General features: G+C 47.0%; 2 protein-coding genes across 4 annotated transcripts in view; both read right to left on the bottom strand.

Annotated features, from left to right (window-relative positions):
* Positions 1-1,630: 1,630 nt before the first annotated feature.
* Positions 1,631-19,924, bottom strand: GDPD2 (glycerophosphodiester phosphodiesterase domain containing 2). Of its 3 annotated transcripts, XM_080652934.1 has the most exons (16): positions 19,664-19,924; positions 17,804-17,917; positions 17,427-17,530; positions 17,052-17,145; positions 16,823-16,882; positions 16,494-16,592; positions 16,231-16,324; positions 15,939-16,084; positions 15,745-15,827; positions 15,499-15,649; positions 4,605-4,826; positions 4,253-4,401; positions 2,540-2,687; positions 2,318-2,400; positions 2,044-2,072; positions 1,644-1,957 (listed from the first exon to the last, which is right to left on the bottom strand). In XM_080652934.1, the coding sequence occupies exons 2-16, from the start codon at positions 17,906-17,908 to the stop codon at positions 1,905-1,907; spliced, it is 1,620 nt and encodes a 539-aa protein (XP_080509060.1). In that variant the 5' UTR covers positions 17,909-17,917; positions 19,664-19,924; the 3' UTR covers positions 1,644-1,904. The 3 variants fall into 3 exon arrangements, with proteins under 3 accessions (XP_080509061.1, XP_080509060.1, XP_080509062.1); XM_080652935.1 differs by lacking the exon at positions 2,044-2,072 and having other exon boundaries at positions 1,631-1,957; XM_080652936.1 differs by lacking the exon at positions 16,494-16,592 and having other exon boundaries at positions 19,664-19,754.
* Positions 19,925-22,649: 2,725 nt separating this feature from the next.
* Positions 22,650-27,267, bottom strand: part of KIF4A (kinesin family member 4A) — a 228,958-nt gene continuing 224,340 nt past the window's right edge. Inside the window, exons 29-31 of the mRNA XM_080652803.1 lie at positions 24,993-25,109; positions 23,245-23,367; positions 22,650-22,969 (exon numbers count right to left, since the gene is read on the bottom strand). Of these exons, the coding sequence (XP_080508929.1) occupies positions 22,769-22,969; positions 23,245-23,367; positions 24,993-25,109 (441 nt within the window). The 3' untranslated portion in view covers positions 22,650-22,768. The remainder of the gene's footprint in view (positions 22,970-23,244; positions 23,368-24,992; positions 25,110-27,267) is intronic.

The raw sequence follows: 27,267 nt of genomic DNA, 5'->3' as shown, positions 1-27,267 counted from the left end.
TTAGCAGGCGCGGACTGGAGACCCCGGAGGTTGTCAGGGCTAGGTAGGAAGGAGGAGGGGAAGAAGAAGCTGCTGGGCTGTGCGGCTGGGCTACTGGGAGGGGAAAAGAAAAGTAGGGATGGGGAGCGGAGGTACATGCTGAGAGGTGAGAGCCTGCAGTATCTGACAGGCTTGGCGCCCCAGAGCTGAGGCGAGCAGTCGGCCTGATTGAGGGGCGGGATCGGGAACGCGCAAAACTAAGGAAGGATATGCAGCCCAGAAAGGTACTGTGTGAAGATCTGCTGGGTAGCAGGAGGCGTGGACCCGAAAGGACCGGGACTGCAACAGCCGCGGCGCTCGCTCCCGGGGCGCCTGTGGCTGCTGGCGCACAGCACGTCTTGCCCTGCCCACCGCGCCAGCTGCAGGCCAGGTATGTTGGCGCGCACAGCTGCCTATGTGAGTGTGTGCATGTAGGGGCGGGGCGGTGAGAGGGGAAGGGACGAGGTCTGGGAGGAGTGGGGGTGGGAACAAATATTCAAATTCGTCTAATCTAAATCTGAGGCCGGAAGTGGCCGGGAATTCTGGGAAATGTAGTTCCAGGGGCTTCCTTGCGACCGAGTAGGGGCTTGTCTCAGGTGCTAGTGCGCTCCCAGGTTCCAGTATGGGTAAAGGGGAGGAATGGAGAACCGAACCTCCCTTGCCAAAGCCTCAATTCGATTTGGCTTCGTGTGGAGACACAAATTGGGGCGAATGTTGGTGCGGTGTGGGACCGAAGAGTCAGCCATAGAGCCCCTCCTGTTCATCTTTTTGCCTTAGTCCCACCCCCTTCTATCAGACTGCTTATCCTAGGCCTGCTCCGCGCTAGTCACCTGGGAACTCACAAGCAGAAAACACACTGGAAACTTGCTCTTCTAGGGAAAGGCAGGCCGAGGACCCAGACCCTGCGCGCAGCCCAGATAAGTGAAAACGTGTGGAACTAGGACTATGCCCTCAGGGTTCGGAGTCAAGGACACAGGTCCCCAGCTGGCAGGGGAAACAAGTGTCATTCAGCAAACACGTCACGGCAATGACCGACGCGGCCCTCCTCTTGGGGAAGGTGACCACAAGGTGGAGCTACAAAACAACTCTATACTGCGCTCCTTGGGCCACCTGACCCCTTCCCTTGGAAGTGGCTCCCTCACTCCCCTCTTACAGTCCTTCATTGCCTCAAGTGGTCCTCCTCCCACCTCCAACCCATACATCTCCTCATGACGACCCCTCATTGTCACATCACATACAACCCTAGATGGAGGGTGCATCCTCCCCCTAGCACCAGTGCTGAAAAGATAAGACTGTGGACAAATGGAAATTAAATTCATTCAGAAAAGGATTAATAGACAAGAAACACGAACCAACGTGTCCTGAAGAAAAAGGCTGTATGTAGTAAAAAGCCACTGGTAGGCATAGAACTATACATGTTTAGATGGGCTCTTTAGCCCCCAGTCTCTATGCAGGAAAGCAGCTAAATTGCTGTGGTCGGGGCGACACAGTGAATGGAGTGGGGTGGGTTCTCCAGGAAGGCCATTTTCATCTCTCCTTCAGTCACTGTTCCAAGCTGTTCCACCCTGACACACCCTGTGCCTTCTACACAAGAACATGTGCACACAAGTCTGAAACATTTTCTTGGCAATCTCCCCTGTTCTAGAACGTTTTATTTTGGGAGAAATTTCTCATGATTTACTGTCTTCCACCACCACCTCAGGTCAAAACCCAAAGGGAAGAAGATTCCATAGAAGCTTGGGGCATATCCACCATTTCCCTCATAGTTCAAAGTTCACTCTACCCTCACCCCACCAACATTCCACTGTAGCCATGCTCCCTTCCTTGCTGTTGACAGATGTAGACAGGCCTCAGACTCTGGCTGGTGGGGGCCTAGAGCAGGGCATTCACTCCATTATGAAATTGTTGATCCTGGTCAGCAGCACAGCTGTTTCTAAGCCTGGAGAGAGGAGGGGGACATGGCAAGAGTGAGTAATGGGAATGCTAGTGGAAAAGAAAAATGAGGTGAAGGAAGAAAGTTCTTACCTGTTATCTCTCTCTTCTCAGCACATCTCCTACAGGGAGAAAAGCTTCCCATGGTGAGTTTAGTCACCTTCAAGCAAGACCTTTTGAACATGGGTTCCCCCAAACTGCTTTTCCCAGGTTCAAGCCAATTTGGTGTCCAAGGAAGGGTCTAAGAATCTCAAAGGAACCAAACAGACCCAACCCCAAACTCCAGGCAGCAAGAGTCTGAATCAGTCCCATCACTAGGACCCTGGGGAGAATAAAGATCCAGAAAGCTAAGGCACAAAACACTCACCCACGGAGGAGGAATAGCCACAAAATCAGCAGAGTGGAGACACAATCAATGAGGAGCCATATCATTAGGTAGGTTTTAGGGGGCTGTGAGAATTTAAAAAAGGCCCCTGTTGGTGGCCAGAGACCCAAAGGTAGTATATGGGGAGAAAGGAAGAGAGGGACAGGGTTAATGAGAATCAGGGAAGGGGAAATAGGAGGAGGGTGACAGTCTTAGAGTCCTCACAATAAGCCAGACGGGGTAACGCATCTGCTGCAGCAGCTGGCAGTCATTGGTAGTGACCGAATCCACCCCTGCACACCAGAGTATGGAGAAGAGCCAGGGCTTGTTCACGACAAATAGGTTCACCGAGACATTATCCTCATGCAGTGCCCTATGGAGGCAAAAAAGAAACAGGTGACATCCAGAACCATGGGGCACAAGGCATGGGAGGCAGCTCCTGTCTGGCTTGAATCTACAGTGTCACTGCAAAGGAGCTATCAGTTCAACCTTTGCTTGTCATCCCCTGACCGAAAGTGATTTTCTTTGCATAGCTGAACTCTGTCTTTTGGTGGATTCCTAATTTTGGGGTCACATGAATGTGTCTCTCCTCTTTGTCCCATGACAGCCCTTCAATGGTCTGAGGAACACTGACCATGTCCCACTTAGTCTTCTCTTTTGTAGGCCCAACAGTCACTGTCCTTTTAGCTGGAGCTTGGACCATGGTTTATCATATCCTTCACTATACAAACCCATTTAACTTGATCTTACTCCAGTTTATCAATGTTCCTTTCAAAGTATGGGGTCTGCATCTGCACATGATATCTATGACAACAGAGTAGAAGCTTGCCTTCTTGGCACTATGCCTGTATGAAAGCAGCCCAGGGTCAGGTTAGTTTCAGCAATATGATGTGCACTGATGACTCATTATGCACAGTGTTCAATCAAAGCCCTGGTCTTTTGCACACATTTCTGCTGATGCCAGTGTCTCCTATCTTGTCTTTGGGCAACTGAGCTTCTTTTGGGCCCCAACTGTAGGTTTTTACATCTATCCCTGTTGCATTTCATCTTGGTACCTTTGACCTATCATCTCAGAGTGTTTAGACCTTTCAGGGCCTTGATTTCATCATTGGTGTATTCATTACCAATTCGCATGTTTTGGAAATGTGATCAGCAGTCAGTGCTGACCAGGACAAGACTAAAGTGAGGGCCACCCCAATGTTGTCTCCCTCCATGCTGACAACTTGAGGAAAGGTCTTTGAAATATTTATCATAACTGGGCTATCATTCAGTACACATTTTTCCCCTATCTGACCAGAAGAACATTAGAAGAGATCTTGGCGGCTGAATGTTTTGAGGTTGATCATGTTTACTGGATGGGTCAGCTTTGGGGGCCTAGCTCACATCAGTGACTCTATCACCTCTTTCCCTTGCATTCATCCTCTCTAGCACTTATCTCCTTGGTGTAGAATGAAAGCTAAAACCCTTCTCTTGACCTACAAGGTCCTATCCAATTTGTTCCCTGCCTACCTCTCCAGCCTCACCTCCACCTTGCTCATTAGGCTGCTGTTCCTGCTCTTCTGCAGCTCTCATTGTTCACTGCTGTGATGCATCAGGTCTCAGCCTAGGCACCACTTCTTTAACCATTCTTCCTAATGTGGCCCTTCCCTAACCCCTCCTTCCCAACTCCAATTGCTCTATTGCATCTCCCCATTTTATCACCTTCATATCATTTATCAGTGTCCAATATGCATATATTTTGTTCAATGGTTTATTGTTTTTCTTTCACTTGTATGCCCAAAGATTGCAATGAATAGTGCCTGACATACAGTAAGCATTTAATAAATATTTGTTGTATGAGTGAATGAATGAATGAGTAGTCTTTGCCCTCCCCGCATTGGCTCTTCCCCACCATTAAGCTGCATGTGATACCCTCAGCTCCTTTCCTCTATCACTTACTTCATATCCAACTGTGGTAGGTCTTGATAGGGGAGGTTGAGAAACAGGGGCCTCTCAGTTCTGTTGACTCCCAGCTGTCCATATATCTGGCGCATTCTGGGTGCCCGTTGTTGGACATTAGCCCGATCTTCATCCGGGAGCCAAAGGACCTGTGGTTCAGGGAGGATGGATGTGAAGCTGGGGAAGGCCTGGGGATTCCAGGGGCAGGGGCAGAGCAGAAAGGTTTGACCACAGAGTGGGGTAAATGAGCTGGGTGGGGCCCTGGGGCAGGGACAGCTCAAGATTGTCACCATGGCCTAGGGAAGGCAGTGTAGGGGGTGGTGAGGGGCACTTGGGATCATGGCAATATCACCGTGGTTTGAGGGACCCTTGAATTCAGCACAGTCTCCAATGTCAGGTTCACATAAGTGTCATAGTATGTGTGGTTTCGTGGTGGGCGGCGTAAATCAAACATAATGGAAAGGTTGAGGACTGCAGCTTCCTTCAATAACTCTTCCAATGTTGGTACTGTCTGATTCTCAGCCTCTTTCCGATCAAGGCCCGATAGCTGTGTGGCCTCCCAGAAGGGTGGCCTCTATAAGAATAGAAAAATTATTTCAAAACCAGAAGAAGCCTCTGGGTCATTCCCCCACCCCTATTATCTCACTCATTCCCTGACTTGGGGTCCAGCTTCTGCCCACATCATTGCCAGGGTCTTTCTTTCCTCAAACTATGGCCTTTTCCAGACCTTCTAATGCCTTAATCTGTTAACCCACCCTCCTACCTTCCCAGTTTCCTAATTTCCTCTCTCCCACTACACTTTCTCTTTGGTTTCATGAAGATCTCTGGGATTGTGACCCCTTGGTTTTCTCCCAATATCAGCAGCTTTCTGGCTACACCTACATCCCCTTCCCATGGTCCCTCCACAGCTTGAACTACTCTTTCACAGCACCATCAACAGCTTTCTTAACCCACCTGTTCTACAGATCCCAAATTTTGATTCAATTTTACAATTGCCCCTAGTGGGCAGAGCACACTATGTGGACTTTTGGCACTGCAGTCCTGTTTTTCTCTTTGGTGGCACTTAGCCATCTGTTTACTTGTCCTTGGTATACTCTCTCTCCCATTTCTCCTAGAGGCTATTCCAAACCTGGGTCACTCTCCTCTCCTCCTTTTGTAATCAACAAATTACCTCCTAATCACTGACCTGGAAAAAGCAAGCTACCTAGCACTTATTAAGTATTTACTATGTACCAGGTAGTGTTAGAAGTACTTTATGCAACAGACTCTGTCTAGGAGGCAGGTGAAAATTTCCTCTTTGAATGTTGAAAGATTAGGTAGACAAGAAGCACTCTTGTCATAGTAAGGACTTCCATATATCCACATTTCCACAAAAGCAACAAGAACATGGCAAAAAAAGATAAAAATTGTAATTGATTTCTTGAATATAATAAAGATGTCAAGTATGACATCTTTAAAGTTATGGGGAAAATATCATTGATGAATTTTATATCCAGTGAAAATATCCTTCAAAAATAATGTTGGCCATGGCCGGTGGCTTGGTTGGTTGGAGCATCATCTAGTGTGCCAAAAGGTTGCGGTGTACCAAAAAGGTTGCAGTTCAATTCCTGGTCAGAGCACATATCTAGGTTACAGGTTTGATCCCCAGTAGGGGCACATATGGGAGGCAGCCTATTGATGTTTCTCTCTCACATCACATCAATGTTTCTTTCTCCCTTCCTCTCTCTCTAAAATCAATTTTTGAAAAACATCCTAGGGTGAGGATTTTTAAAAAGGAATAAAAAATAATGGTGGACCCAAGCTCATTTTATGAAGCCAGCATTATCCCCAAAACCAGATAAAGACACTACAAAGAAAGAAAAGTATAGGCCAATATCCCTGATAAACATAGATGCTAAAATCCTTAACAAAATACTAGCAACCAGATCCCGCAATACATTAAAAAGATCATACACCATGATCAAGTGGGATTTATTCCGGGGATGCAAGTTTGGTACCATATTCGCAAATCAATGAATGTGAAATGCCGCATAAACAAAATAAAGGATAAAAAGCACATGATCATATCAATAGACTCAGAAAAAGCATTTGATAAAACCCAACACCCATTTGAGATAAAAACTTTCCTCAAAGTGGAAATAGAGGTAACATATTTCAACATAATAAAGACCATAGATGACAAACCTACAGCCAACATCATACTCAATGTGCAAAAAATAAATCCATTTCCCCTAAGAACAGGAACAAGACAGGGATGTCTGCTTTCACCACTCCTGTTCAACATAGTACTGGAAGTCCTAGCCACAGCGATCAGACAAGAAGAGGAAATAAAAGGCATCCAAATTAGAAAGGAGGCAGTAAAACTCATTTTTTACAGATGACATGATATTGTATATAGAAAACCTTAAATATTCCACTAAAAATCTCCTAGAACTGATAAACGAATTCAGTAAAGTAGGATACAAAATAAATATTCAGAAATTGGTTGCATTTTTATACACTAACAATGAACTATCAGAAAGGGAAACTTGCCATGGCCAGTTTTGCTTAGTGGTTAGAGTATCAGGCTGCACACTGAAGGATCTCTGGTTCAATTCCCAGTCAAGGGCACCTACCAGGGTTGCAGGTTTAATTTCTGGCCCTGGTCAGGTGCGTGCAGGAAGCAACCAATCAATGTGTCTCTCACACATCAATGTTTCTCTCTCCCTCTCCCTCCTTTCCTCCCTTCCAATCTCTAAAAAAAGCAATGGAAAAAATATCTTCAGGTGTGGATTAACAACAACAACAACAACAACAAAAGAAAAACTAAAAAAAAATTCCATTTACAATTGCATCCAAAATAAAATACCTAGGAATAAATTTAACCAAGGATATAAAAGACCTGTACTTGGAAAATTATAACACACTGAAGAAAGAACTGAAGAAGATACAAACAAGTGGAAGTATATATCATGCTCATGGATAGGAAGAATTAACATCATTAAAATGTCCATGCTACCCAAAGCAATCTATAGAATCAATAGCATTCCTATCAAGATTCCAATGCGCCCAGCCGGCATGGCTCAGTGGTTGAGTGTTGACCTATGAACCAGGAGGTCATGGTTCAATTCCTGGTCAGGGCACATGTCCAGATTGTGGGCTCAATCCCCAGTGTGGGGTGTGCAGGAGGCAGCCAATCAATTATCCTCTCTCATCATTGATGCTCTCTCTCTCTCTCTCTCTCTCTCTCTCTCTCTCTCCCTTCATTTCTGAAATCAATAAAAACATACTTTAAAAAATATTCCAATGGCTTATTTCACAGAACTAGAACAATATTCTAAAAATTTATATGAAACCACAAAAGACCCCGAATAGCCACAGCAATCTTGAGAAAGAAAAACAAAGTTGTAGCCCTAGCTGGTTTGGCTCAGTGGATAGAACGTCGGCCTCTGGACTGAAGGGTCCCAGGTTCGATTCCAGCCAAGGGCACATGCCTGGGTTGCGGGCTCGATCCCCAGTAGGGGGCATGCAGGGGGCAGCCAATCAATGATTCTCTCTCATCATTGATGTTTCTATCTCTCTCTCCCTCTCCCTTCCTCTCTAAAATCAATAAAATATATTTAAAAAAAAGAAAAATAAAGTTGTAGGTATCACACTACCTGATATCAAACTATACTACAAGGTTACAATAATCAAAACAGCACTGCAGTGGCATAAAAATAGGCATGTAGATCAATGGAACTGAATAGGGAGCCCAGAAATAAACCCACGCTTTTATGGTCAATTATTATTTGACAAAGGAGACAAAAACATACAATGGGGTAAAGATAGCCTACTCAATAAATGTGTTGGGAAAATTGGACATATAGGTGCAAAAAGAAAGAAAGAAAGAAACTAGACCATCATTTTATACTACACATAAGAATAAACTGAAAATGGTTTAAAGATTGAAATGTTAGACTTGAAAATATGAAACCCCTAGAAGAAAACATAGCAGTAAAATCCTGAACATTGCTCTTAGCAATATTTTTTCTAATGTATCGCCTCTGGCAAGGGAAACAAAAGAAAAATAAATAAATAGGACTACATCAAACTAAAAAGGTTTTTCACAGCAAAGGAAACCATTAACAAAAAGAAAAAAACAGCCCACCAAATGAGAGAACATATTTGCCAATGATACATCTGATAAGGGGCTAATTTCCAAAATATATAAAGAACTTATACAACTCAACAAAAGGAAGACAAACAATCCAATTAAAAATGGGCAAAGGACCAGAATAGACACTTCTCCAAAGAGGACATACAGATGGCCAATAGACATGAAAAAATGTTCAAGGTCACTAATCATCAGACCAATGCAAATTAAAACCACAATGAGATATCACCTCACAATGCCTACCATCAATAAATCAACAAACAAGTGCTTGCAAATTGTGGAGAAAAGGGAACCCTAGTACACTGCTGGTGGGAATGCAGACTGGTACAGCTACTGTAGAAAGCAGTATGGAGTTTCCTCAAAATATTAAAAATGGAATTGCTTTATGACCCAGCGATTCCACTTCCAGGAATATACCTGAAGAAATCGGAAATACTAATTCAAAAGAATATATGAACTCCTATGTTCATTTCAGCATTATTTACAATAGCCAAGAGCCCATCAGTAGCTGAGTGGATAAAAAGGCAGTTGTACATTTACACAATGGAAAACTGCTCAGGAAAAAAAACCAAGATGGCGGCATAGGTAAACACCTAAACTGCTGCCTCGCACAACAATTTCAAAACTACAACTAAAAGACAGAACGGACACCATCCAGAACCGCAGGAAAGCTGACTGAGTGAAAATTCTACAACTAGAAGGATAGAGAAAAGCTCACAGAGAATTGGAGGTACGGCAAAGGGTCTTTGTGCGCGCAGAGAGGAAGGGCGGCTGAGAGCCTGGCTGACTTTCTCTGGCGGAAGGGGGAAGGGAGCCCCCGACCGAACTGAACCCCGGTTCTGACTGCACTGAAACCCTGTTCCGGGCGAGCCCCTGGGGACCCACGCTCTTGTGGGGGGAGTCTGGACTCTCGGGCGGAGACTCAGGAGCCGGGGAAGGCGGAGGACTGAAAGTCCGCGCGCGCGCCAGTGCGCACAAAGGCTGCAGAGGCTGCCACAGGCTTTCCCTAGCGGAAGGGAGTGAGAGGCTCCCGACGGCACTGAACCTCAGTTCTGACTGTAGTGAGCCCCAGTTCTGACTGCAGTGAACCCCAGTTCCAGGCGAGCCCCTGGGGACCCACGCTCTTGTGGGGGGAGTCTGGACTCTCGGGCGGAGAATCGGGAGCCGGGAAGGCAGAGGACTGAAGGCACACACGTGCGCGCAAGGGCAAGGCTGACAGGAAGCCAAGACTGAGACTCCACCCCATCCAAGCTGAGCACAGAGGCTATTGCAATTTGGCAAGTCTAATCCTATAAGGCTGTCTCCAGCACCGGACTTCTCCCAGCATAGACACAGCTGATCCTTACAGCCAACTGGCCTGGAGGTCAATTCTTCCCAGTTACACCAACAACAATCAAGACTTAATTACAACAAGGCTGTACACACAGTCCACAAAGGGGTGCACCAAGAGTGTCCACCTCAGGTTAACTGGGGAGGCAGACCCACTAGGCCAAATTGGAAACCTAGCACACAAATCTACCAACCCAGGGAAGCAGTGAAAATGCGGCGTCTAAGAATCAGATCACAAACAAAAGAAATGGAGGAAAACAAACGACTGGACATAGAATTCAAAACCACCGTTATAAGACTTTTTAAGAATATCCTAGAAAAGGCCGATAAATATAACGAGACCCTCGAAGAGATGAAAAAGGACCAACTAGAAATTAAACATACACTGACTGAAATAAAAAATATTATACAGAGACCCAAAAACAGACAAGAGGAACACAAAAATCAAGTCAAAGAATTGAAATACAAAGAAGCAAAAAACACTCAACCGAAAAAGCAAAAAGCAAAAAAAAAAATCCAAAAAGTTGAAGATAATGTAAGAAGACTCTGGGACAACTTCAAGCGTACCAACATCAGAATTATGGGGGTGCCAGAAGAAGAGAGAGAGCAAGATACTGAAAACCTATTTGAAGAAATAATGACCGAAAACTTCCCCCACCTGGTGAAAGAAATAGACTTACAAATCCAGGAAGCCCACAGAACCCCAAACAAAAGGAATCCAAAGAGGACTACACCAAGACACATCATAATTAAAATGCCAAGAGCAAAAGACAAAGAGAGAATATTAAAAGCAGCAAGAGAAAAACAGTTAATTACCTACAAGGGAGCACCCATACGACTGTCAGCTGACTTTTCAACAGAAACTATGCAGGCCAGACGGGAGTGGCAAGAAATTTTCAATGTGATGAGTAGCAAGAACCTACAACCAAGATTACTCTACCCAGCAAAGCTATCATTCAGAATTGAAGGGCAGATAAAGAGTTTCACAGACAAGAAAAAGCTAAAGGAGTTCATCACCACCAAACCAGTATTATATGAAATGCTGAAAGGTATTCTTAAAGAAGAGGAAGAAGAAAAAAGGAAAGATAAAAATTATGAACAACAAATACATATCTATCAACAAGTGAACCTAAAAATCAAGTAAATTAAAAACCTGAGGAACAGAATAATCTGGTGAATATAATAGAATCAGGGGCATAGAAAGGGAGAGGACTGATAATTCTCAGGGGGAAAGGGGTATGGGGGGGTTCATAAAGAGACTGGACAAAAATCATACACCTATGGATGAGGACAGTGGGGGGTAGGTAAGGGCAGAAGGTGGGGTGGGAAATGGGTGGAGGGGAGCTATGGGGGAAAAAAGGAGAAATAATTGTAATAATCTGAATAAAGATTTATTTAATAAAAAAAAAAAGAAAAGAAAAGAAAACTTCTCAGCCGTAAGAAAAAGAAAGAAATCTTACTTTTGCAACAGCATGGATGGACCTAGAGAGCTAAGTGAAATAAGTCAATCAGAGAAAGACAAGTACCATATGATTTCACTTATATGTGGAGTCTAATGAACAAAATAAACCAACAACACACTCACAGAGGTCAGACTGACAGCTGTCAGAGTGGATGGGGGTTGCAGGGCTGGGTGAAAAAGGTGAAAGCATTAAGCAAAAAACAAACAAACAAAAAACGCCTGGCTAGTGTTGCTCAGTGGTTGAGTGTCGACCCATGAACCCAGAGGTCACCAGTTCCATTCCCAGTCAGGGCATGGGAGGCAGCTGATCGATGATGATTTTCTCTCATAATTGATGTTTCTATCTCACTCCCTCTCCCTTCCTCTCTTTCTAAAATCAATAAAAATATTTTTAAAAAAACAACAGCAAAAACTCATAGACACAGAGGAGAGAAACCAAGATGGCAGCATAGGTAAACACCTAAACTGCTGCCTAGCACAACAATTTCAAAACTACAACTAAAAGACAGAACGGACACCATCCAGACCCACAGGAAAGCTGGCTGAGTGAAAATTCTACAACTAGAAGGAAGGAGAAAAGCTCACAGAGAATTGGAGGTACAGCAAAGGGGCTTTGTGAGCGCAGAGAGGAAGGGCGGCTGAGAGCCTGGCTGACTTTCTCTGGCGGAAGGGGGAAGTAAGCCTCCGACCGCACTGAACCCCAGTTCTGACTGCACTGAACCCCAGTTCCAGGCGAGCCCCTGGGGACCCACGCTCTTGTGGGGGGAGTCTGGACTCTCGGGCGGAGACTCGGGAGCCGGGGAAGGCGGAGGACTGAAAGTGCGCACACGCGCACGCGCTGGTGCGCACAAAGGCTGCGTGGGTTGCCACAGGCTTTCCCTAGTGGAGGGGAGTCAGAGGATTCTGACTGCACTGAGCCCCAGTTCTGACTGCAGTGAACCCCAGTTCCAGGCGAGCCCCTGGGGACCCACGCTCTTGTGGGGGGAGTCTGGACTCTCGGGCGGAGACTCGTGAGCCGGGGAAGGCGGAGGACTGAAAGCGCGCCCGCGCCGGTGCGCACAAGGGCTGCGGAGGTTGCCGCGGGCTTTCCCTGGTGGAGGGGAGTCAGAGGCTCCTGACGGCACTGTGCCCCAGTTCTGACTGCAGTGAACCCCGGTTCCAGGCGAGCCCCTGGGGACCCACACTCTTGTGGGGGGAGTCTGGACTCTCAGGCGGAGACTCGAGCTGGGGAAGGCGGAGGACTGAAAGCACAAGTGCGCTCAGGGGCGGGGCTGACAGGAAGCCAAGACTGAGGCTCCACCCCATCCAAGCTGAGCACAGAGGCTATTGCAGTTTGGCAAGTCTAATCCTATAGGGCTGTCTCCAGCACCGAACTTCTCCCAGCATAGACACAGCTGATCCTTACAGCCAACTGACCCGGAGGTCAATTCTTCCCAGTGATACCAACAACAATAAAGACTTAATTACAACAAGGCTGTACACACAGTCCACAAAGGGGTGCACCAAGAGTGTCCACCTCAGGTTAACTGGGGAAGCAGACCCACTGGGCCATATTGGAAACCTACCACAAATATCTACCTTACCAACTCAGGGAATCAATGAAAATGCGGGGTCAAAGAATCAGATCACAAACGAAAGAAATGGAGGAAAACAAACGACTGGATATAGAATTCAAAACCACCGTTATAAGACTTTTTAAGAATATCCTAGAAAAGGCCGATAAATATAACGAGACCCTCGAAGATATGAAAAAGGACCAACTAGAAATTAAACATACACTGACTGAAATAAAAAATATTATACAGAGACCCAGAAACAGAATAGAGGAACACAAGAATCAAGTCAAAGATTTGAAATACAAAGAAGCAAAAAACACTCAACCGAAAAAGCAAAAAGCAAAAAAACAAATCCAAAAAGTTGAAGATAATGTAAGAAGACTCTGGGACAACTTCAAGCGTACCAACATCAGAATTATGGGGGTGCCAGAAGAAGAGAGAGAGCAAGATACTGAAAACCTATTTGAAGAAATAATGACCGAAAACTTCCCCCACCTGGTGAAAGAAATAGACTTACAAGTCCAGGAAGCCCACAGAACCCCAAACAAAAGGAATCCAAAGAGGACCACACCAAGACACATCATAATTAAAATGCCAAGAGCAAAAGACAAAGAGAGAATATTAAAAGCAGCAAGAGAAAAACAGTTAATTACCTACAAGGGAGCACCCATACGACTGTCAGCTGACTTCTCAACAGAAACTATGCAGGCCAGACGGGAGTGGCAAGAAATTTTCAATGTGATGAATAGCAAGAACCTACAACCAAGATTACTCTACCCAGCAAAGCTATCATTCAGAATTGAAGGGCAGATAAAGAGCTTCACAGATAAGAAAAAGCTGAAGGAGTTCATCACCACCAAACCAGTATTATATGAAATGCTGAAAGGTATTCTTAAAGAAGAGGAAGAAGAAAAAAGTAAAGAGAAAAATTATGAACAACAAATACATATCTATCAACAAGCGAACCTAAAAATCAAGTGAATTAAAAACCTGAGGAGCAGAATAATCTGGTGAATATAATAGAATCAGGGGCATAGAAAGGGAGTGGACTGATAATTCTCAGGGGGAAAGGGGTATGGGGGGGTTCATGAAGAGAATGGACAAAAATCATACACCTTTGGATGAGGACAGTGGGGGGGAGGTAAGGGCAGAAGGTGGGGTGGGAAAGGGGTGGAGGGGAGCTATGGGGAGAAAAAGGAGAAATAATTGTAATAATCTGAATAAAGATTTATTTAATAAAAAAAAAACTCATAGACACAGACAACAATATGATGATTATCAGAGAGAAAGGGGGTGGGGGAAGGTAGAAGACGGCAAAGGGAGGACAAATGGTAATGGAAGGAAACTTGACTTAGGATGATGAACACACAATACAATATACAGATGGTATATTATAGAATTGTACACCTGAAACCTCTATAATTTTAGTAACCAATGTCACCCAAAAAACTCAATAAAAAAGTTAAGTGATAATACACGTGTTCTCTTAATACATACTTTCACATTTTCAAATAAAGTCCTAATAAAAAAAATGGTGCAAAAAAAGACTTTTCCAGATAAGTGATTATTGGGTGGATTTGTCACCAGCAGGAAATCGGAGCATAGTCATAATAAATATTACTCATTGTGTAAAATAAGAACAGATATGCCCATATTTACATGAGCAAATAAATGAATACAAAAATAAATGTGAGATAAAAGAAGTACTTTATGTGTATTAATTTATTTAATCCTTCCAATAATCCCACAAGGTATGCTTATTATTCCCATTTCACAGATGAGAAAAATGAAGCACAGAGAAATTAAGGAATGTAGCCCAGGTTCACAAGGCTAGGAAGTGGTGAAACCAGGATTCGACCCAGATATCCCTTGTTCTTAACACTCTGATATGTACATATATAGTTAAATGGGGAAAAAAAGAAAGTTGCAAAAGAATATGTGAAGTGGTCCTATTTGTGCAAAATGAAAAATATATATATGTGTTTGTGTGCATATATCTGTATGTATGTATACACACACACACATATATATATATAGAATATGTACCCAACTGTTAACAGTGACTATCTCAGGGGGATTGGATTATGAGAGTTGTGGGCTCGATCCCCAGTAGGGGGCGTGCAGGGGGCAGCCAATCAATGATACTGAGTTTTCAATTTTTAAGTTATTTCTCTGATGTTTTACTTTTTTTACAAGGAACATGTATTACTTTCATAATCAGGAAAAGAGGAACTGAAAAAACTAAGTATCCTTTGCAATGTATTCCATCACCTGCAGGATTGAGTCCACCCACACACCTGGGCCTGGCATTTGAAGCTTTCTAAGACCAAGCCTTTGCTCCCCTTTCCAGTCTCCCCTCCCACTGCTCTTATCTCCTGGTGCCAGCCACTTTGTGTTCCCTGGAAACACTTCATACTTCTGGGCTTTACCCATGCTCTTGCCTCTGACTAGAATTCCCATTTCCTGCCTTGTCCATCTTAAAAACTGCTCAAGTGTCCTCTCCTGTGAAACTACGCCTGACCCTCTACAACACACACCCTGCAAACAGTGACCTCTCTACTCAGTAAGGATGCTGTTACTGCTCTAGGTTTCATATTCTGATAGCCTGTTGCCCAAGCTCTCATTTATACTAGGAGGTTATGACCTGAGGGCAGAGACTGTATACCTATTGTTCAGCACAGCACTCAGCACTTGCTTATGAATGAATGAACTCTGCCCTGAGGGCCCCTGCAGGTGGCTATCTCTTCCAGGATGCTGTCCTCACCTCTAGGAACCAGGCTCCGGCATTGAGTCTCTTCAGTTCAGCCCAGGAGAAGTCACTGCTGTGGGCGGTGATTCGGGTTGGGAACACAGAGGCCACATCTGTGGTTCTGCTTAGGTGCTCATCATGCATGAGGAAAGGGATCCCGTCGGAGCTGAGGGCACGAGGGATGTCAGAGGGCCAAGCTCTGGGGCTGCTCTCATTTTCGGAGCTCCCCTGCTGTGTCTGTCAGCCCCCAGCTTCCCTCACCTGACCATCACATCGGTCTCAAACACATCAGCTCCACATTCTGCTGTCTTCCGCAGGGACATCAGGGTATTCTCGGGGGCCAGCTGGAAGAGGGAATTGGTGAGGAGGTCACAGGGAAGGGTAGGAGCTTGGGAACCCCCAGGCCTAGCCACTGCAGACCCTCCCTGCCTTGCCAGCATTCTGCCCACACTCACCATGGGGGCCCCTCGGTGTCCAACCAGCCCAGGCTTGGGGGATAAGTCTCTGGGTTCCATGATACAGGTTGAAGAGATGCATAGGGGGGCCAGGTAGATGGCAAGTACAATTGTAAAATACATGAACAGTAGCACAATCTTGTGACCTGTGAGGAGTGGGGGACCAGCTGTGGAGAAAGGGCAGTGGGCAAGCTCTGGGGGCAGAAAGCAGAGTGCAGGTGCAGGGAATCAGGCAGCAGGAGGCTGAAGCATGGATGGTCAGCAAGGGTGTGTGTGGGAGTGGAGTTGGCACCTCTTTTGCGGATATGGTAGAAGTTATCAGCCACAGGCCAGGCCAGGATGGTGATGAAAGCAACAGCTCCAATGTGAAGGAACGGGGCTGTGGCCTATGGAGGAGAGTTGGTGAGGAGGGCTCTGTCCTCCCTTTCTCCTCCGAGGACCTGACTTTTAGAATTTAGAGGTACTTGCAGTTTTGGGGGACCAGGGAGCAAGATAGGTCCTGGGGTTGGCCACATGCCCAGGCTCCCAACTAGGGAGTGGATATCAGCCACTCACCCACAGTGACAGACGTAAGCTAAGCCACTCCTCCTGCCAATGGACGTCCAATACCACAAGGCCAGCGAGCACAAGAAGCACAATGAGGAGCAGCAGCACCTGGGGGACCCGGGATGAATAGGCTACCTGGGCTGCTCCTCATTCTATGAAAACAGAACCATTCTCTTCCTCTGACTCCTCTACTTTCCTTCTTTCAGTTAACAAATATCTACTGGGCTTCAGGTCTTGAGTTTGAGCCCGGGGTTAGAATAGTGAGGTTTTCAACAAATAGCCAACCAAATGCTGGGCTCAGGGGCCCCTTTTACTGCTCACTCCCATTCCCACTCTACCTTGTGGACACTGTGCAGGTGTAGAGGCTGGCCACAGAACCACAGGAGCACAGCCAGGAGCTGGGGGTAGAGGGTGTTGGAAGTAATGAGGCGCCCAAAGAGGTGGGCCACTGAGGTGGGCTTCCCAGGCTGACACCTCCCTCCTCCCCTCCCCACGGTGGGGCAGGGTAGAGCTGAACCAGAAGGAAGGGCCGAGGCGGGGGCTAGGCAAGTGTCCCCCTGTACCCACCAATAGCAGGGATGCATATGTGACCAGTAGAGAGACAAAAAGCATAAATGCCAGGGACCAGTCCATCCAGTGTCCCCAGTGGCGGAACAGGAATCTGTGGGAGGGGAGAGGGTGGCACCCGAGTGCAGGAAGGGGTGTTAGCAGGGGCCTGAGGGAAGTTGGGGTGGGTGGACCCAGAAGGAGGACTACAAGGGTAGTGAGGGGCAGCCTTTCACAGGGCCAGGGACTCCAAGGACTGGGGAGCCTTTGTGGAGGGGTCTTCTAAGGATGTTGGGCAGCAGGAGAGATGGGCAGGGCCGGGGATGACTGAGCACCCAGGGGTCCAGGGTGGGGAAAGGTTGACATGTTTGCTGAGGCAGGGGGTCCATGACACACTCATTGAAGTTGTGCAGGTCATTGAGAAGGATGAGCCCGATGTACAGCCAGCCCAAGGAGAGGAGGACAGTGAAGAAGAGCAGGCCAAACCACATATATTCACACTGTAAAGGAGCAGGAGAGAAGCTCACAGCCGATTCCCACTTTCAGCTCAAAGTCCCCAACGGATGGCAGCTCAAAGGGACTTCCTGCCAGGTGTTGGGCTGCTTTGCTTTGCCAGCAGCTCTTTCCATATTTGAGAGAGATTTTCTTCCTGGGGAGAGAAAGCCCCTTCCCTCCACCCCCAGCTGCCTCTGAGCGCAGTGGCCTCCTTAGCCTCCTTCTCCCCTTCACGAGGCCTCTGCCTTGGACTTCAGGTGCCCCCACCCCTACTCCACCTGGCTGGTTTTCATCCTGTCTTTGGGGCACTTCCTCCAGTGGCAGCTATACAGGCAGTGGACGCTGCGGGCCCAGACGGAGCAGCAGTTGGGGTACTTGGCCATGGTGAGGGCCTGGGGGAAGAGATACTTTGCCATCAGGGACCCTGGTGAAGGCAGATCCCAGCCTTCCTCCCAGTGTATCTGAGGAGCCTGACGGAGAAGCAAAGGCCTGGGCTGCTGCCCAGCAATAGAGGTCATGGAGCAGGCCCCGTGTGCTAGAGTGGATGAGGAGGTGAGCAAAGGACAACAATCTCCAGGATATTTCCCTTTAATCTGGATACCTGGTCAGTCTGGGACACTTGGGACATCCACTCTGTTGGCCTGCAGCATGAACACGCAATCTCTCCTACTTAACAGCATGCCCATTTAACAGGAGAAACTGCCTGGGGTGGGGCAAACTCAATTCAACAAGTTGAGGCAGATTTAACCAAGCTTCGGGCAGCCCCAGGAATCAGGAGTAACATGAGGCTGAAGTTCCAGTTCTGACCTGGGGCTAAAGGGAGGCCTAGCTAGTGGGCCAGTTACTATGGATACAGATTACACACATTACAAAGCCCTGACTGAAAGATCCTCTGTCTCCACCTTCCAGGGGGCAGGGGGCATGGCCAGTAAGAGGAAGCCAGGGGAACAGGCAGTCTGGGTCACTCCCAGATTTGTTAAGGGGCTCTTTTCCTGTCTGCACACCTGGAAAATCCAAGCCCTCTTGCCCCAGTCTGATACTTGCTGCCCAGTCATCCCCCCCACCCCAATCAGTAACCCAGTCTCCACTTCCTCCTTTTCAGGGCCCCACCCTCTGATGTCCCTTAGGTGAAAGTGCAACAAATACAGGCCAAAGGTATAGGGGGTGTGGTTGTCCTGGGGCAGGCGATCCCTGTACCTTGTGCTTTTGGGTCAGGCTGAGACTGAGCTGGATTAACTGATCCCAAACTAGGCTGGGTGTGTGATAGTGATTCTCCAAAGAAGGGGTGCGATTTGTGTCAGCACCTGTCTGTGCGTGTGTACTAGTGGCTGGCAGTTCAAATGGGTTTGTTGATGACTTTGGGTGTGTAAAGGAGCTCCTAAATACACCCAAAGTATGTGTGGTCTATGGGACACAACCCCTTGTCATTTGGGCTCTCCTGAGGCTGTGGAGTCTTAGAGGGGTGCACAGTGGCTGGGCCCCTGAAAGGAGGGAGGGTGTAGCTACTCTTGAAATTGCCCTCCTTACAGTATGCTTGCCTTGGGAAAGGAGGCTAGGGTAGGCTGTGGAGGGGTGGGGGCCTGAGGCCGGGGGAAGGAAATCTCTCTGCTTCCTGAGCTGCCTCCCAGGAAAAAGTCATCCCAAAGGGAGGCTCTGCCTCTTCCCACCCTGGGACTGGGTTATGGTAGCCTGCCCTAGGCTCCATCAGTACCTCCTGCGTCCCCTCAGGCTTTATACCCCAGGCACTGCCTGCCAGAGCCCCACCTCCCTCCAGGAGCTGTCTAGAGCCGTGGCCGGTAAACTGGCTCGCGAGCCACATGCGGCTCTTTGGCCCCTTGAGTGTGGCTCTTCCACAAAATACCACGGCCTGGGCGAGTCTATTTTGAAGAAGAGGCGTTAGAAGAAGTTTCAGTTTAAAAAATTTGGCTCTCAAAAGACATTTCAATCGTTGTACTGTTGATATTTGGCTCTTTTGACGAATGAGTTTGCCGACCACTGGTCTAGAGGATGGGGTGAGGTCTGAGCAGTCTGAAAATCCCTCAAGGAAGCTGAGCAGGTGCTGCCCAATCCCTGCTGGTTGGAGCCGGCCTCTGCCCGCTGCTCCCGCCTGTAGCCCCCAGCCTTCCCAACCCTCACACCTTTTCTCAGTGGCAGCTCTGCTCTCGGCTCTGCACTGCACTGCTTCCCAGGTCCTCTCCGAGTTGTCTGCCTCCTCTCTTTCAGTCCACCGCTCAGCCCCACCAAACAGGTGGCACTGTTGCCACCTACAGGAGGCTGTGTGGGTCCTCTCCGAAGGCCTGCAACTGCTCCCTGGCTTGTGCCTTCAGGGTGGGAAGATGGGAGGGAGAGCAGATCTGCTTCTTTACTCGCTGCCGCTTTGGGGTGAGGAATTCTTTTGTGCAGCCTTCCCGGTCCCTCTCTCCCTCCTCCTGCTCCCCTCAGTCACTGCCAGGGCTTTGTCCTGCCTCTGGGAGGCGGGGGCTTAGGGCACTGGCAGGCGGGAGAGAAGCTGGGGGGAGGTGACTACACAACTTTGCAACTTGCCAGAGAAGGGGCCCAGCCAGCCCCCTGGGAAGGGGTGTGTGTGAGGGAGTCCAGCATTTGGTCTCAAGCTTCATGGGAGGACAGCCTTCGTTCATCAGCCTCCCTTCCCTCTTGGGAGTCTACTTCCACTTTTGCAAAGTGCATCAAGAAGAGAGAATTGCAAGTTACTTCCTGGTATCTGGATAGCAGATCACCCTGTTTCTAGGCCAGAGGTCCCCATGGGCTTTGTGGCTCCTACCCTTCCCATCCATCACCCCAGACAGTATATGCTCATTCAGGATGGCTGAGACTCGCATCATTCCAGCTGCTTTATCTCCAAGGCATCTAAAGTATCCTTCCAAGAATCATTTGAGGAGTGTCGGGTGTTAGGGTCACTGGATTGTGAAAGATGAACACATTGTTGACGTAAGAAACATTCAAACCTGTAGATAATTTTTATGAGTTTATTTGAGCCAAACCGACAATTGCTGGGAAGCAAAATCTGAAGGGATTGAGAAAATGCTCCAGAGAATGGCAGTTTCACAGCCTAGTTTATACACTAGAATCAAAGGAGGAGACTTAAGGAGGGTTACATGAAATCCATTGGTGGTAGATTAAGGGGTCAGGAGAAAAATCTCTAAGATTGGATAAAGAGTGAAATGGAGAGACTGAGACATCTTTTACATTGGTGGGTACAGGATAGTTAGCATTTACAACACATAGAGATGGTATGTAGGCAACAAGATAACAATGAAGGGTTCATAGTCTCTGCTCCGGTGTGCCCTGAAAGATCTGGAGATTACTCTGACATTCCAAGGGTATGATATCTTAGATGCAAAAAGACAGTATACAGGCTCACTTAGGGTAAAGATTGAACTATGTCAAAGAAGATATACAGGCCTAGAATGTGACTCCCCCCATAAACTGGTTTTAGTTAGGAATTTTTATGTTCAGACCATCCTATGTGGTTACTTCAGGTCTCTTGAGTCTGTAAGGCCACCACACAGGCCTCCCTTGAGCTTGTCAGGTTTACTATGTGGCCCTTTTTTGTCCACAGAGTACAAAAGATACTGTTACTACACCATCAGCAGACAGCGCTGGCTAGCACTTGTAGTCAGCTTAGCGCTAAAATGCAGGGCTCTGGGTGGGACTGACCTTCCCTCTATGATGTGATGGCTCAAAGCCTGTGGGTTAATGCAGTGTTGGTGGGAAAGTATGCCTCTCTGGGGATAGCTTGCTTACCCACCCTCCCACACACACTGGGTTTGGGAGAGACGACTGGCTCTCTTATGCCAAGAGACAGCCCTCCTCCCTCTCTGCCTTCCCATTGTATCCAGGGCCTCTAGTTGGCAATGGAAGAGGCTCTCTTGCTTCCTGGACATTAAAATGCAGAGAAGTAGGGCTGCCTGCTGGCAGAAGGCCAGAGAGGGCTGCAGGGCAGTTAGTCCTCCTGCCGGCTTCATTCTCAGCAGGTTGTCCTTCAGTTTCCTTTGCTTGGCTTTGGTGGATTTTAGAGGAGTCTGGGCTTTCATGTGCTGAGTTCTGGGGGGTGCTCTGGAAGCTTTTACTGGGGGGGGGGGGAGAGGGAGGCTGGGATTCAGAATGCATGGATATGAGAGGCCCAGGGCTTGAACTCTTCAGAAGGCTGTAAGGCCAGTCAGCAACCTGTGTTTGGCATTTTAGGGCTGGCCCCCTTGCAGTTTTAAGCAGAGATGGAGAATTCTGATGCCTAGTAAGGAGTAAGCCACGGCCCTCTGCTCCCCTTTCAAATGAGAAAGCAGGCAGCAGTGTGGCCCCACGCCCATGCTCATGCAAGAAGTCAGGATGCAGGGCTTTAGGGATTGCCACCACTGCCACTCTAGTGACACACGAAGCTTTGGTGTTAGACCTGGGTTCAAGTTCTAGCTCTATTACCCACTTACTTTGTGACTTCAAATAAAACTGTGGCAGGTGCATGGGGATGCCTAGTAAATATGTCCCTTCCTCATAAATCTAGAGGCTGGGCAGGCTGTACAGTGGAGATCGAGCCACTGGCCTTGCTAGTTTTATTCCAATTTCCTGAGATAGCAGAATGACGTGAAGACATGATGTACTGCTCCATACGGCCCTCAGGGGACAGTGGCCACGACAAGGCAGTGGGACCTGACTACTTGCCTGGCGTTCCCAGGGGCAGAGGAACATGGGTTGAAAGTATAGCACAGAAGGATCTTTCCAAACAATAGAAGCACTAAGCTTTATTTCTTTTAAAAAACATTAACATTTTTAAAGATTTCATTTACCTCAGCACCATGGAGAGCCCCTTCCTGACGTGGGTTGAAAGATGGGTGTCAGGCGTCCCACCCAGGGCAGACTCTGTCATTAAGCTGAGAGAGCCTAGAGATAAGACAGCCCTGGGAGGCAGCCTGAACTGCTGGCAAATCAGAAAGAGCTAGACTGTACTGGGGATTGATTCCCAAAGAGTCAGCAGGAAGGTCAGCTGGTTCTGTCTTCAGCAGGCGGCTTAGCACCCTTCTAGAGAGGAGAGAGCAATCAATAATCTGGGGCTGGAGGGCTAGAGACTGAGGACTGAGAGCCAAAAAAATTCTTTCCTTTTCAGTAACATGCTGTCCCTTTTATCGACAGCAAGAAACCTGAAATCTAGAGGAGTCATTAAAAAACCTCCTCGGGCTGCAACCAGAAGGCATCTTGTAAGCCAGACTGGGGCAGAGATGAGTCCAACTTTAGGGGGCTTCTTCTTCAATAGGGGAGCGGCCAGAGAAGAAGCTGACATTGCTGGCCAGAGCTCGTTTCTTTTTCTTCCCTGGAGCTTTATTTTCTTGGGATTCTGTGGCTACATGTTTCAACTCTGGGAGGCCAAGGGAGGAGGTGTCTGGAGGAGACTTGAACAGAACCGGCTTCACTTCACACATATCTTTCAGGATCTAGGAAGGACAGAAACAGATATGAGTACATCTCAGGTGGGGGCAGAGGCTCAGCCCAACTTAGCCCCCACGGAGGCCCAGGACACTTCCAATAGTATGAGGTGTTCCATAAGATTGCTCTGCAGGAAGCAGGAAGAAACAGACTCTATGCTCCATTCCCAGTTCCCAACAAGCACATTGGCACTTTCTCCCCTTCCCCACACCACTGTCGGTCAGAGCTAAGGCAGAGATGGACCATAATACAGATGGAAATGCCTGCCTTTTAGCCTACCTACCTTGCTGTTTGGAGTGGCACAGACAGGGTTGAAGAAGCTTAATCCTGGGGTCACTTCTGTGGGATCCTCCAGTTGGAAGGAACCTTCGGAATCCTGGGTCCTCTCAACAGTTCCCAAGCTTTCCTGAGAATCAAGCAGACAGGCTATTAGAAATTCAGTTCCCAGGGTTATAGAATCACTGTTCCCTTTCAACCAGAGAGCCACCAGCTTGGAGGGCCTCATCAATTTCTAAGCAAGTCTCAGGGAGACCCTGCTTGGGGGTCATAGTGCTTGACGGCAGTTTCTGAAGGCAAAAGGACTAGGTAGGATAGTGGCACAGGACGCATCACGAGGCGAGGTTTAAACAAGACCAAGCCTTGGTGATTTCTTTAACTTTCCCTTTTTACAATCTGCAATATTTTTTTTAGTACCTATACAGGGTGTTGTCTGTTTTTTTTGTTTGTTTTGTTTTGTTTTGTTTTTTAGAGAAGGAAACCGAGGCCAAGAAAAGGAGTTACTTAAGCAGTGAGGTGACTCTGGGGTAGAGCTTAGATTAGAATTATAACCTGCTGTTATGAAAAAAGAACTGGATTAAGAGTCAGGAAGCCTAAGGTCTAATCTTTTATTGGGGTGACACTAGTCAATAAGATTATATAGGTTTCAAGTGTAGATTTCTATGGTACATGATCTGTATATTGTACTGCATGTCCACCACCCAAAGTCAAATCTCCTTCTGTCACCATATATTTGACCCCCTTCACCCTTTACTACTCCCCACTCCTTCCCTCGGGTAACCAACATGTTGATTGTTTCTATGAGTTTTTGTTTGCCTTTCTTGTTTATTTGTTGCTTTCAGTTCTATATCCCACATATGAGTGAAATCATATAGTTCTTGACTTTTTCTGTCTTATTTTACTTAGCCACAGGAATAGACTCCCAAGGTCCCTGAGACATCTACAATTGTTAGCCTTACCTCTAGACTGCTGTTTTAATCCTCTAATGACTGCTTACCTTATAAGTATTTTAAAAAGAAAACCCAGGGCAAAACTGCTCACATGTAGATGTTCAAGAAATTCATGATGAATGATCATTAGACTAAGCTTGCTAAAATTATTATCACATAGAGAGCTGTAGGAATGAGCTTTTGCCATGGGCACAGGTAGGCATAAGGCAAGTATGTGGACCTGATGTGCTTGGTGCTGCCTTTCTCAGCACACATTTTGTTTCCCTGAGATTTCTATCCCTGGAAGCAATATAAGGAGGACAGCTACAATTTCCTTGGCTCACAACAGTGACCATCAGAAAGACCAAGTTCCTGTGAGTCCTTTCCTAGAGAACAGCTGGTTCCCATGGAGAGGGGCTAGGTAACTAATGTCTCAAGATGTCAGAAGGATTAACTTCCTTCCTGGAAGCTGGCACCTCAGCATGTAGCCCTTACAGTTCCAGCTAAGCCTCTGGATTAGCCTGATCCTGCATGTCTATATGCCTGTAAATGCCTGTTTTCTTGTTCCTGCCTCAGAAACTATAGAAACGTTATAGCCAAGGTGGGGAATAGGGAACTCATACCTGGGAATCTTCTGGGAAGGGCTGTGGTTTCTGAAGGGGATCTGTGGACAGGCTAGCAGTGAGGAAGTAGGATTAAACGAACTGTGTCTTTTTCTGATTGCAGAGAAAAGAAGAGTAGAAGAGCTGTGCAGGAGATTCCAGATTTCACGAAGAAAAGGGCGGAAACTAGTGGGGAAAATGAGGGGCAATGGCACTGATCCTACCTTGTCTTGCTGACGGTTCCTACACTTTGTGGGGTCACAGCTGCAGTCCACACCACAGTTCAACTTCTGTCTCCTGCATCCACACTGCTTATTCCCACACCAGCCCTTGCAGGAACACTGCAAAACAGGTTTGTAAAAAGACTCATTACCACCTGGCCGGCGTGGCTCAGTGGTTGAGCGTCAACCTATGAACCAGAAGGTCACGTTTCGATTCCCAGTCAGGGCACATACCTGGGTTGCAGGCTCAATCCCCAGTGAGGGGCATGCTGGAGGTAGCCAATCAATGATTCTCTCTCATCACTGATGTTTCTCTCTCTCCCTCCCCAATCCTCTCTGAAATTAATATATTTTTTTAAAAAAGAAAGACTTATTACTGTCATCTGAAATGACATTGAATCAGTTTAACCCCACTTTTCACAGGGTAGGTTGACTAGTTTAAAAGGCCTTCCCTTCATTTGCAAGCCTTTCCGAAAAGATGGAAAGTACCATCAACTTTACCAAGCTTCTATCTCCTCAGTCCTCTCTTGTTAATTCTCACTTGAGGATATTTTTTCCATTGATCTTTTTTTAGACAGAGTGGAAGGGAGAAAAGGGGAGAGAGGGGGAGGGAGAGAGGGAGGAGGAGAGGAAGAGATCAACGTGAGACACACTGACTGATTTCCTCTCACACATGCCCTGACCAGGGCTGGGGATTGAACCTGAAGCCCAGGTTCATGCCCTTGACCAGGAATCGAACCCAAGACCCTTCAGTGCACAGGCTGGCACTGTAACCACTGAAAATACCAGCCAGGGCTCCTCAGTCCTCTCTTTAGTGAAACAATGATTAATGTGAACCACCAGAGGTTTACTAAGAATAAGTCAAGCCAGGCAAATCCATTTATTTAGGGATATGATACTTGAAAGACAGATCAGAGGGCTGTCATAACAATGAAGGGCAACTGAAAGAGAGTCTCATGATCATTTTAGGGGCAAAGTGAAGAACTGTGAGCTAGATGGTAGTGGAGTTAGGTATAGTATATTTAAGGACTGAGCACAGTTGCTTGACATCTTTTGATCTACCTAACTGTACTTCATCCAGCTCACTTTCTACAGTTTGTTCAGTGTCAGCCTGAGCTTTGTCCTCAGCACTTTAATAATTTAGCAGTTTAATGAATCACTGATGAATGAAATGAGATCATTTACATTTGTATAGCACTTTACAGTTTTCAGAGTACTTTCATATAATATACAAATACAAAAATCTCATAACTGGTCTACAAGGTAGGCATTTTAATCTGCTGTAACAACACAAAACTGGAAGGATGATTAATATGTAAGATAATAGAATCACAATTCAAAAATATTTGGACAGGCTGAAATTATCGGACCAAAGTAAAAGTTATAACAGGGATCAATTTCAGTTTGACATTTAGGTTCCTCCCAAATCAGCCATCCTATATAATAAAAGTCTAATATGCAAATCGACCGAATGGTGGAACGACTGGTAGCTATGACTGACTACCAGGGGGCAGACGCTCAATGCAGGAGCTGCCCCCTGGTGGTCAGTGGGCTCCCACAGGGGGAGCGCTGCTCTGCCAGAAGCTGGGCTCACAACTGGCGAGTGCAGCAGCGGTGGCGGGAGCCTCTCCTGCCTCCACGGCAGTGCTAAGGATGGCTTAGGCCTGTGGGGACATCCCCCAAGGACTCCCAGACTGCAAGAGGGTGCAGGCCGGGCTGAGGGAATGCTCCCCTTCCCCCCGCCCCCGAGTGCACAAATTTCATGCACCGGGCCTATAGTTAAAAAATAATATGGGAGGAAGATCTGGCTTAAAAGTAGTTGTGTACAATGGCTGTCAAAAAGCAATACAGTCAGACAGAAGTTTGGAATTCAGAAATCATGGGGAGCAACTGCTCCCAGACACCGTTTGAAATAGTCTATCCCATTAAACAAAATAGAGATGGGTGACCAGTGTTACAAGAAGTGATGTTATGCCCTAACTGGTGTGGCTCAGTGGATAGAGCGTCAGCCTGCAGACTGAAGGGTCCCAGGTTCGATTCCAGTCAAGGGCATGTACCTTGGTTGAGGGCACATCCCCAGTGGGGAGTGTGCAGGAGGCAGCTGGTCAATGTTTCTCTCTCATCGATGTTTCTAACTCTCTATCCCTCTCCCTTCCTCTCCGTAAAAAATTAATAAAATATATTTTTAAAAAAGAAGTGATGTTATAAGAGAAATGGTGGGAGAAAGTAGGATAGTTTGGCTTGAAACAAACAAGTGGCAGACCTCAAAGAATGATGG

Source organism: Plecotus auritus, assembly GCF_963455305.1.
Source record: "Plecotus auritus genome assembly, chromosome: X".
Classification (NCBI taxonomy): Eukaryota; Metazoa; Chordata; class Mammalia; order Chiroptera; family Vespertilionidae; genus Plecotus; species Plecotus auritus.
Note: the sequence above shows the minus strand (reverse complement) of the source record. Positions and strands in the feature narration are given on the sequence as shown.

Coding starts and splice junctions, on each gene's coding strand:
- GDPD2 (XM_080652934.1), bottom strand. CDS start 17,908: ATGGCCAAGTACCCCAACTGCTGCTCCGTCTGGGCCCGCAGCGTCCAC. Junction 15,828..15,938: donor GACACCGAGGGGCCCCCATG/GTGAGTGTGGGC, acceptor TCCCTCTTCCAG/CTGGCCCCCGAGAATACCCT. Junction 4,827..15,498: donor CCGGAGCCTGGTTCCTAGAG/GTGAGGACAGCA, acceptor CTATTCTTATAG/AGGCCACCCTTCTGGGAGGC.